At 31.3% G+C, this 11,790-nt stretch overlaps 1 protein-coding gene across 1 annotated transcript; it reads right to left on the bottom strand.

Moving 5' to 3' along the window:
- Positions 1-6,142: 6,142 nt before the first annotated feature.
- On the bottom strand, positions 6,143-10,825 carry LOC133824256 (uncharacterized). Its single transcript, XM_062257125.1, has 7 exons — positions 10,300-10,825; positions 8,923-9,850; positions 8,449-8,583; positions 8,247-8,318; positions 8,050-8,115; positions 6,913-6,951; positions 6,143-6,667 (listed from the first exon to the last, which is right to left on the bottom strand). Exons 1-7 carry the CDS (start codon positions 10,695-10,697, stop codon positions 6,452-6,454), a joined length of 1,854 nt encoding a protein of 617 aa, XP_062113109.1. The 5' UTR covers positions 10,698-10,825; the 3' UTR covers positions 6,143-6,451.
- Between the last annotated feature and the right edge of the window lie 965 nt (positions 10,826-11,790).

The raw sequence follows: 11,790 nt of genomic DNA, 5'->3' as shown, positions 1-11,790 counted from the left end.
AAAACAAACAAAAATCAAGAGTAGAATCAAATGGTAAAAAGGTGACACAAATAATTTATAGTGGTTCGGCCCCAACGGTGTGATAATAACCTATGTCCACTTAGTGTTATTATTGATGTTGAATCCTAATGTCGTGATCAAAGAACTAGGGTTCTTGAGTTTCACCAGCCTTAGGAGAATTACAACTTTTCGGTGGATAATCACACTATATTCTTTCTATGAGTATTCAGATTCAAGGTTCAAAATCCCTTCCTTGAGCCTTCTCATTCATATTTATATAGGCTCAAGAGAGTTACATGGGTCAATGGGCCTTAATTATCCTCAATATCAGCGTATCAAGGCAATAAAGAGAAAATAATAAATGTAGTTATTACAAGATTACATATCTTTAAAAGAAATAAACTGAAGCATGCGACCAGACTGGTTGCATCTAATCACGAGATCTGATGATGCAAGGAACACCTGGTCGATTGTCGAACAACATTCATTCATTTTGACGCTGCCACATGCCAATCACATGTAATGAATTCTTGCCATGCCATCAGGAGCCATTTTTAGGTAAACAACATTAATATAAATTTAATAAAAATAATTAATAAATTCTATAAATAAAAATACAAAAATGTGCATTGCACATTATTTGTATCTAGTATATATATACACTCACATACATACATAGTCATACACATATACACACACGCCCACACCAAAAAATAAACAAAAATAAAAATTAAAACAACATAATAAAAAAAAACTACCTTGCTTGTTGACTTCCTATTACTCATTCACTTTCCCTTACTCCTTCTATTTACACACAAACACAATTTATATATATATTTATAAAAATGTACAAATAAATAAAAAAAAACCTAATATATATATATATAAAAATACCATAGGGGTGCAGAATCGAGGGAGTGGGGGTCTGATCGAATCAATTGGCTGTTGGTGATGCTCATGGTCCGACAAACGATGAAAAAGTGGTGTTGGTGGTGGAGTTATCGATGAGGGAGAGAGAGAAAGAGGAATGAGATTTGGAGAATGAGAGAAATGAAGTTTTGAGAAAGGAGTAGAGAGAGATGACGAAGAGATAGAGAGGGAGGATGAATAGATAGAGAGAGAGAGGGATCTGGGTTGGTGCAGAGAGGGTTTTAATTTTTTTTTTTTTTTAGTTTCAAATGAAGAAGATGAAGAAGGGGATCTGGGTATATTTCAGTCGCCCCTAATAATTAAACGAATCATTTTGCAAAAAATTTTAAAATCAGATCGCAAAATTTTTTCCTTTCAGATTATTCAAAATTTGTTCATTATTAGGGGCTACGTGTTGCCCCTAATATTAAAAAAGATCGCCCTTAATAATATTTCATAATATTAGGGGTGACAAGTGGCTTATTGTCCCTAATGATGTGTTTACTGTTGCCCGTAAAGCTATTTTTTTGTTGTAGTGAAAAAATAGGTAAGGAAAGGAAAAATGGGCAACAGAAAAAGGAAAAATGGGTAACTAATATATATATATATATAAATAGAAGAATTATGTGGTAGGAGCATTAAAAATGGGCACACTAATGCACTGTATCGTGTTTTAGGCTTGTGAATAGTTTTCGGTTAAATTTTTTTTATGACCGTGTATATTGTAGTTCTTTAGAGCATCTTGCAAATTTTTCAGAAAATTCAAAAAAATTTACAGTACCGAAAAAAAGGTTCAAACAAGTTGTTGCACATGTGACTAATTTTTGTATGTGTGTGGAAAATACATGTTTGAACCTTGTTTTCGACATTGTAAATTATTCAAAATTTCAAAAAATTTGCAGAATGCTCTAAAATAACTACAATGTACATGGTCATAAAAAAAATTACACCGAAAACTATTCACAAACTAAAAACACCAAAGAGGTGTATCAGTGCACCTCTTTTTAATTAATGCTCCTACCACAGAAACATTCTCTATATATAAACTCACTATCACTAATATATATATATATATAAAGCAACTTCAACGCATCCACTTTTTTGACAACACCGGTGCATCATTTTTTTAATTTTCGGCACCTGGATAGATATAATCTAAAAAAAAATTTATATGACGGTGTACATCGTAGCTATCTAGGACATCCTACAAATTTTCAAGAAATTCCGAATAAATTATGGTATCGAAAACAGGGTTCAAACAAATTCTTGCACGGGTGCTGATTTTTTTTTGTATACTCGTATAAAATTCAACTGTTTGAACATTGTTTTCGGTACTGTAAATTATTCAAAACTTCTTGAAAATTGTAAGGTGTCTTAAATGATTACAATGTACATTATCATATAAAAAAATTTGAAAAAAATTATCAAGGTGTAGAAAACACAATTTGGCCGCACCAGTGTTGTAAAAAAAGTAGATGCATTGTAGTTGCTCCCTATATATATTAATTTATAAAATATATTCTGATATATATATAGATAAGCAAAAATATATAGAAAAAATATAAAAATGTATTAGTAGTTTTCTTTAATCGTGATGCAATTAAAAATTGAGAACTATTTACGAATAATGGTGGACTATGGGGTTGTTTTGTTCTATTTATTATTATTATTATTATTTATTTTCTATAATAATTTATGTTTTTAATTTTAGGTGTGTTTCGCATGCGATAAAATTTTTCATTTAAGATATATATATATATGAAAGACTTTTCAATAGTTACTATCCATAGATGGGTACTAACAATTATAACGATGTGGTAACATAGTGACTTGGTATAACAAGTCACCAACAGGTAAATATTTTTTTTCTACATTAATTTTGAATTTAGTTTTTTTTTTGCCATAATTAATGTTGTTTCCAACCAATGAGAGACACTAGTTATATTTAGAAATTGACATGTATTTGAAAAATGAAAAGTTTACAATATTATATTTTCATAATACATAAACGTTTTTCATCGGGTAACTCTTCCAAAAATTTGAAAAAATCAAAATTTATTTAAAAAAATATTAGTTAACAACTATAAATATGAATCATTGATCTTAAACCAATGATTAATATTTGTCAATATTGGTGTTGACAAAAGTTGGTTTCGACATGTAGATAGTTAAAAATTCTAATTTTTCATTATCACATTATATATTTTAGTCATTTAGAACATCCCACAAATTTTAAAGAAATTATGAATAATTTACGATCACTACTACAAAATACCCTTTACGGGACATCTTTTTAGGACACGCACCTAAATGTAAGTCCTAAAAAATGTCTCTAGAGTTTTTAGGACTCTTAAAGAGTCCTTAAAAACACATTTTAGGACTCGCAATGAGTGTCCTTAAAACATGTGGGTCCTAAAAAAACTGAATAGAAAATTTAAATGTATAATATGAGTAGTGACTTTTAAGGGCTCACTTTAGGTATCCTAAAAGAGTATTAAGGGCTCTCAAAGCGTGTCCTAAAAACTTTTAAGTAAAAAGTGACAAAAATTTCTATCATTTTCGAATTGGGCTATATTAGGGCATCATTTCTCATCAGCACACAAAAGAAAGAAGAAAACAAGAGTCGCCTCTCTCCCTCTCTCTCCTGCCGCCTGCATCAATACGAGGCCCTGACCGCCACCCTGCTACCGTCCACCTTCGACATGTGCCAGACCATTGGATGCAGAAAGTCGCCGACCTTCGACCCCCGAGAGCCCAACCCCCACACGCGCGTCCTCCGCCGCCTAGAGCCGTTTGCAGTCGTAGTGGTGCTAAGTTTCCTAAACACTTCCGAGTATTTTCCGACCGCCTCTTGCCACCCTGACCCAAACGACCACCACCACTACATTCCTTGTGCTTTGGGCATCAAAACCCACTAAAGAATTGAACTCAACAGCCATCAGAATTGGAAGTTGCGTTCATCGGAATCCATGTAGGGCCGAGAAATCATAGTGCAAATCCGGCCATTCTAGGCCTTTCCAAGAAGAACCACCACCACAACGACGCTCCCCGAGACTTGAGCTTCGATGCCCAGTCATCATTTTCCCAAATCACCATCATGGGGTGGTAGCGCTGTCATCAACGTCGGAGCTCTGGCGGGAGCTTTGACTACCAATTAATTTTTTTAAAATTAAAAATAAAACTTTTTAAGACTTGCAATGCAAGCCCTAAAAACAGTATTTTAGGACTCACAATGCGAGTCCTAAAATACTTCACTTTTTAAGGCTCTCAAATAGAAGACTCGCGTTTCGCGAGTCCTAAAAACTTTGCGAGCCCTAAAAAAATCTTTTTTTTTGTAGTAGTAGTGAATGCCAAAAACAAAATTTAAGCAGTTGAATTTTCCATAAGTGCATGTTTTTTAGTCAACTTCGTAGTTGTTCCCAATGCATATATAAATATAACGCATATTGCTGTATGAATCGAAGCTAGAAGGACATTTAATATTCCTATATATATTTATATATAATATTTGTTGGTCTTTGAGGTAATAATAATACAACTATTCCCCCACTCATTTATAACTAAATTGAGGAACATATATGAATCCAATGAAGTCTTCATATTAATTCAGGCTAGCTACTCTTGGCTACCATTGCTCCAAGGAAATATAACTTTGGCTACTATTGTGACATTTCACATTTATATACATTTGAATATATATATATATATATTTATATATGATTTTTTCATTAGATATTATTAACAAATAATATAATAACTCAATTTATTTCTTCAAAATAGTTGTATCTTTCTCCCTTTATATACATATATATATATGGTATATAGTATCCGTACTCCAATTTGGAAGTAGCTATATAGTTAACAGCTTGTTTGGTATTTAAATTAACACTTGTTTTTTTAAAAAAAAAACAATTATAATAATTATAATAAAATTGTTCTCACACAAAGAAAAGAAAAGAGTGTTTGTTATAAAATAGATTTTAGGAGTGTTTGTTATTGTCTCATAAAATAGATATTGAAAACAGAATTAAAGAAAATAAAAAGTAATATATATTTTATAGTGTTTTCTATTAAGAAAATTTTCTCTCTTTATTAATAGTATCGCTCTACTTTGTCTCTCCACCATATCTACCCCATCACTTTTTCTCATTTTTTTCAACATCTTTCATCACTTTCTATATACTCATTATCTTTTGTCCCTTATCTAATTTTTTCTTAAATTTTTTTGCACTTTCTATCTTAATTACCTTTTTTCTTTTAATATTTTCTATATCCTTATTTTATTTTAGATTACTTTTTTTCTCATCAGTTAATACAACATTATATTTTCTCTCTTATATATATCACTTTTTCTTTTCTTTCCAGGCCACCCCAATGCACTACAAATAATACAATGCCTTTCAATGCAGCTCCACGTCAGGCAGAGCTATATTCGTTGAAAGATTTATTAAAAATACCAGTAAGATGAAATTTATTCGAATTGTATTATGAAGAAGCCTCTTCAAAGTCCGATTATTAATTAAGCCCTGATTCCGTAGAAAAAATCATCACATTCTCAATTAATTTATTTTGAATGGACTTTTTCTCTTTCTATAAATATATTTATTTTTATATTCATGTTTTTTTTATTAATTTAAAAAATGATTAGCCAGACATTTCCTACATTATTTTCTATTCTCATTTGTAAAACTCAACTTTGAAACAAAAAACTGAAAATAACAAGCCCTAAGATTTTTCTTTCTTTCTTTCTTTTGTTTTTATAAGAACTATACATGCATATGTAGTCAACAATATTAAACAAAGCGTGAGCATTGATTGATAATTATGTCAATAAGTTAAGTGATGAGATATTTGCTCCAAAACAAAATCCAATAAATCATCATATGATCAACAAAAAAAACATACTATGTACGAAAAATGCTTATATATTAACTAATTTTCAGCTCATTGTTCATTAGTAAATATGTCGTATTCTGTTATTACTACAATGAATTGTATTTCATATAGCATATTTTTATATAGTAATATATGTTTGGTATTAATTTGACTAAAATATTATATATTTATAGGTAAACACAATTTAATATCAAATATAAAAATATGCTATAAAACAGACATACTACCACACATACATCAAACAAACGCATAGTGCACTATTTTTAACAAACATGTATGCTTGAGCAAGGTCTCGTAAACAGTTAAAATTAACCATTACTATACATTAATCAGTCGCAGCATTTATATATATAGAAAAAGCCTATCAAATACTGATGGATCTATTATTTGCATCCACAATACCTCATTTAGACAGCACTAGTTGATAATTAATTATTAACAATCTAGCTCTATAGCTAGCTAGTTTTCACTGATCATAATAATAATAAGTGTGAGCTAGGAAATATATATATGAAAAACCAAAAAGAAAATAAGGGCATAATTTATATATATATATATATATGTGTGTAAATAAAGATGGGCTGGGATGGGATGAGATGAGATGAGATGAGTAGTTATTTATTATAAGTGAATAATAATGAATTATTCATCTATACAAACACCCTCGGTAGGTTGGCGTCCAGTAGTCAGATCCTGTATTCTCACGGTAAACTTGAGGCGTACATGACAAAGGAACTAAACAAAGTCCTCTACTCCTCAGATCAACCTTTACATGCTCATCATCATCTCCCTGCTGCTTCATCATCATCATCATCTGATTATGATTCTGATCCTTATTTCTATCCAAATTTCCCCATGGATCCTGTTACATATTTATACATTAATAATATTCAATATATTTCATTAAATTATTATACTATATATCAACTCAGATACCTATAGCTTAATTAGCCACTAGAATAATAGCGTGGGTTCCACGTGTACTTAGTGGGAGGATGACCCATAAATCTAGTTGAGCACAATGTCATATATTGTAAATATATTTTACTGGCTTCACTTTTTTTTTTATATATATATATATATATCTTATAATTATTACGCACGTACCTTGTGTGAGTTAGTTTTCATGTAAGGATTACTCAGCAACTGCATAAAGAAAAAAAAAGGAAAATTAAGGAAACAAAATTGTTATTAAAATTAATTAATAATATGATAATGATGAAAGAAACTATGCAACATCATATAATATATGTTCTCATTTAGTCTCTTTCTTCATCAAATAGTAGTGCGTGCTGATTCAAGAACAATAACCATGATATCCAAGTGCTGAGTAACAAACAGTGATAATTTAAGTTAAAGATATAGTAAAGAAAGAGCTTATTTCCATTACTATTAATTATCTACTTATTAACAAAAGAAAAGAAAAAAAAAGCTACAAACAAAACCGTGATACAATATTGTTTTTGCTGTATTTTTGTCACGCTGCCAAATTCATTTGTATATAATAAATATTGATACAATTATTGTGTTAAAAACACCATAATTGACGACAATTTATGCTTTATCCTTGGCCTTCGTTCAAATTAATGAAAAAAATAATTTATAATTTGGTACAGGTGTTTGTTATTTTATAATTTTATTGGAGAGAGTTGAACCAACTTTGACACTATTTCTCTGTTTTGTCATTTGATTATATATATACATATTTATATAAATGTGAACATAGGACTAAAAGCACTATATAAAGTCAATGTTATCCTTATATATTGGGAAACTTTTAGGTAAAGACATTACTTTTGTCCTTACCGTATGAGCGTTTTTTATTTTCTACATTTGGATAAATTAAAACTCATTTTTCGTATAATGGTGTATAGTATACGATATCCTACTAAATTTTTAAAAATTCTGAATAATTTACGGTGTCAAAATTCGAGTTGATATCTGATTTCAACATTGTAAATTATTCAAAAATTAATAAATCCTATAATCATCATATAAAAAATTTAGTTATAATTTATTTAAGTGCCAAAAATAAAAATTGACCCGTTAAGGACAAAACATAGTGCCCCACCTAAGAAGTTCCAATATATATTCTCATTATCATCCTTGGGAAATGAGCCACAAGTACTCCTCCTTTCTAGCTATCAAATTTTCCACAACTTTAATTATAATAAGCAATGCTACCTTTCTCACCCTTTTATGGCATTAATTAAGAAATCAACAAGTTAATTAAAATATAATTACCTTCACTTGCTCTTGAAGAAACTTTATGTATTGAATTGCCTCGTATAGCACTGATGCTGTGTCGGTCTGAAAATCAACCAAAGATGAATATTTTTATAACTTATATTGTTCAACCGTATAGAAGTATTACATATATATATATTAAGCATATATAATTATAATTTAACTTCGTAATAAATTTAATTAAAAAAATTTACCTTTCCAAAAGGGGAGACGATCTGCTGAAGAGCCGTGATTCTCTCTCCAAGCTTGACTTTTGGCATTTGCATCTGTTACATAAAATAATTAAGTAAATATAACAAAGACTACCTATAATAATATATATGCAACGTTCACAAAATTTCATAAAATAAAATAATAAACAAGGAATGTTTCGATTAATGTGCAGCAATTATAAACCTTTGCAGACGAAGCAGTAGAATTTTCTTGTTTTGATTTTTTCAAGCTTGTTTCTGAAGTATCTTGATTATTATCAGACCTTTTCTTCTTCCCTTCAGAACTCGTATTCCCCTGCCCTCTTCCACTGCCTTTTGTCTGGCATAAATATTATAATATAAAATTAAGGAATTAGCCATGTGAAAGAAAATAATAATAATAATAATAATAATAATAATAATAATAATAATAATAATGCTTGCCCAGTTTAATTTTATTGCTCTAAATCCTTATTATGAATAGAGTTTTAATAATTATGTAGTGTTGCAAATCCTAGTTGGGATGCACTAGTAAATATGCTCACTGATTCATACGAAGAAAAAACAATATATGCAAAGCAATTGAATAATAACATAACACTTACGTAAAAGTCTTATTATGTGATGATAATAATAAGAGTGATTTTTAAGTACTTGAGTTAAAAAAAAATTAGCTTACCGGAGTAGAAGTCTGAAGCCCTTGCTTCTTAGACGAATCAGACGAACCCAAAGACTTGTTAATACAAGTCTTGTTATTATTAGAAGCATGCAAATCCATCAAGGGCTTGCCTAATCGGCCACCAAAAGATATAACATCAGCGAAATTTTTAGCAGTAGTTGCCGTAACATTACTGCTGCATGAAGAATAAGAGTCGACCAGCGGCGGCGCCGGCATCCCATAATGACCGTATTTACCGTTATGAAGATCCGCGGCGGCCATGAAGGAGCTATTATTAAGGCCAACTTGGTATCCTCCCATAGCTCCAATATATGGCCTTCTAAGTAAGGCTCCGGCGGCCTCGGCCCCCGGACACGGTGCTTCTTCGATCTCACCACCACCGCGGCCACCGTGTCCATTTTCGAGCTTCAAACTAGGAAGAAGGTAGTTACACGGCGGAAACAAACCGGCCCCAGAATCACCAAACGTCTGCTTTAGATGATTATCTTCCATTGAAGAGCTCAAGGAGATATTGCATGTTTGATCGGGACTGAAGTAGTGGCGATTGTTGTTAGTAGCAGTGCTTGTATTGATGTTCATTTCTAGCTCCGGTGGTGCAATAGACCAGGTGCTGATTAGGTTTGATAACTTGTTGGTTAACCTTTCGTTCTCGATCATGGATTCATTGAAAGCAGTGGTACTACTACTACCGTTGATGTTGATCATAGGCTTTTGATCATCGAAGTTGTTCGATAAGAAGTGATTATGATTATCCCAGGTATTTGAGTACTTACTACTACTAGTGTCAAGCTTCTTCAAGTAGTCACATGCCGGTGGCTCGTACATCCCATTACTTGTAATATTATTGCTCTTTGAAGATGATAACATATCGAGGAAGTTCTCTCCTACGTCTTGGTGGTTGTGTAAATCTCCATTGTTCCCAACGTTTCTGTACAAAGAATATTACCAGATTATAAATGGAATTTTAAAAAAAAAAATAGTATTTATTAATTTTAGTTTCGGTGAGAGATAAGACCGAAAAGGGTCCTAAAAAAAAGAATTGATTCATATACAAGAAACGGGGAGAAAAAGTACCTAAAGAAAGTTAATTTAATAGAGAGAAACCTATAAGTTGTGATTGTGAACCTTCTGCCAATGTGCGCGTACACTACATCTACACCTACCCATTAAAGCATGCTTTTTTCTTTTTAAGCCAAAAGATTCCTCTTTCCACTCAAACCATTAAGAAAGTGCACCAATAATTACAAATTCATTGCTATTAACAAATTACTTAGTTATACTATGTAGAATTTAATCTTAGCTAGGTTCATAAATTAACTAATTAAAAAGAAATGAAAAGAGCTCGCATATATAGTAAAAATCAACTAAAAAACTTACAACAAAACTTGACTCCAAATATGATTATCCGAAGCGGCTTGCTGGTCCGCCATCAAGTCATCGCTGGAAGAAGCCGCCGGCTCAATAAGGCGGCGAGAGGACTCGACGGTGAGGCCGGAGTGGTTGGAAGCATTAGTGAAAGAAGTAGAGATGGAAACATCTTCGTCGGAGTTGGAGTTGGGAGCAGCCGCCGCAGCTTGAATATTATGCCATGGAATATTACCAGAACTTGTAGTAGTATTGGTATTATTGTTGTTATGAAGACACCATGAAGAAAGAGCTGATGAGCCGACGGCGGCGGCGGCGGTACTTGGATGGAGATCCCACCAGTTGGTGGGCGGTACAACTACGGCGGAGGAGGAAGTTGCCACCGAACTCTCAGCGCATTCTTCAGCCATATATGATGTTGTTTAATTATCACAGAGCTTTCAGTTTGGTATGATATGTGTTTTTATTTTTTGGGTGGAGAAGAGAATGAAATTTGAGAAGGGTTGGGGGGTGGGATATATATCGGTTGGTGACGTAGTTTGTTGTAGGAGAGGAAGGCTTTTGTATGTTAAATCAATTATGAGGGGACAATAAAATATGCAAAATGAGTATTCCACTAGGTCGTGGGCAATTATTATAAATGAGAGAGAAGGGCCCACCAAGTGTTGGTTTAGCGTTTTGCTACTTTTTTTTTTTTGTTGGTCAAGTTTGGTTTATAAGAGATTTTCTTGTGTAAGTATAACATATTCATCCTCATTTACACACACATATATATATATATATAATGTATATATATTATTAATTTAGATTCAATCCAATATTGTACGGAAACATGATGGATCCCACTGTAGCAATTAAATAAGTTTTCACATTTTTTACATCAAAATTACATTTCTTTTAAAAAAATTAATATTTTTATTAGGTCCCTGGGCAAAATGACTTATTTTTTAAAGTTAATTTGTATTCTAGTCTAGTTTTAATAATTATTTGAAAAATAGTCTCTCGTAATTTAGACAGGTAGTCAAAAATTTAGACAGATGGTCGAAAAATTCAAACAGTCGGTCGAAAATTTTAGACAGCTGATTGAAAAATTTAGACAACTGATCAAATTTTAGACAGAAGTTATTTTGCAAAAAAAAAAAAATAACAAAAGTAGTGCAGAGTGCAAAATCATTTAAAAAAAGATGTCATTTTCACCAATTTCTCTTTTTATTAATATATTGTTAAATCAATGTCTCATAACATTTCATTTAAATTTTTAGACAATTTTATAATTATTAGATAAAATATAAATAGAATGCTACAAAAATATTACATCTTGCCATATTAGTTTAATTTATATATATCTATTCAAATAATGATAGGTGCGCTAAAATTATGCCTCCAAAACATTAAACCAACTGTTGTGATACTCTTTTGTAAAAGAGTAAAATGATAAGTGCACTAAAATTATGTCCCCAAAACATTAAACCAACTGTTGTGATATTCTTTTGTAAGAGAAAT

This window comes from Humulus lupulus, chromosome 3 (assembly GCF_963169125.1).
Source record: "Humulus lupulus chromosome 3, drHumLupu1.1, whole genome shotgun sequence".
Taxonomy (NCBI): domain Eukaryota; kingdom Viridiplantae; phylum Streptophyta; class Magnoliopsida; order Rosales; family Cannabaceae; genus Humulus; species Humulus lupulus.
Note: the sequence above shows the minus strand (reverse complement) of the source record. Positions and strands in the feature narration are given on the sequence as shown.

What these genes read in the sequence shown, in the direction of transcription:
- LOC133824256 (XM_062257125.1), bottom strand. Translation starts at nt 10,697, where the DNA reads ATGGCTGAAGAATGCGCTGAGAGTTCGGTGGCAACTTCCTCCTCCGCC. An exon ending in CTACTGCTTCGTCTGCAAAG is followed by an intron (nt 8,319 to 8,448) that starts GTTTATAATTGC and finishes TTTATGTAACAG; the next exon opens with ATGCAAATGCCAAAAGTCAA. An exon ending in TCGTCTCCCCTTTTGGAAAG is followed by an intron (nt 8,116 to 8,246) that starts GTAAATTTTTTT and finishes GTTGATTTTCAG; the next exon opens with ACCGACACAGCATCAGTGCT.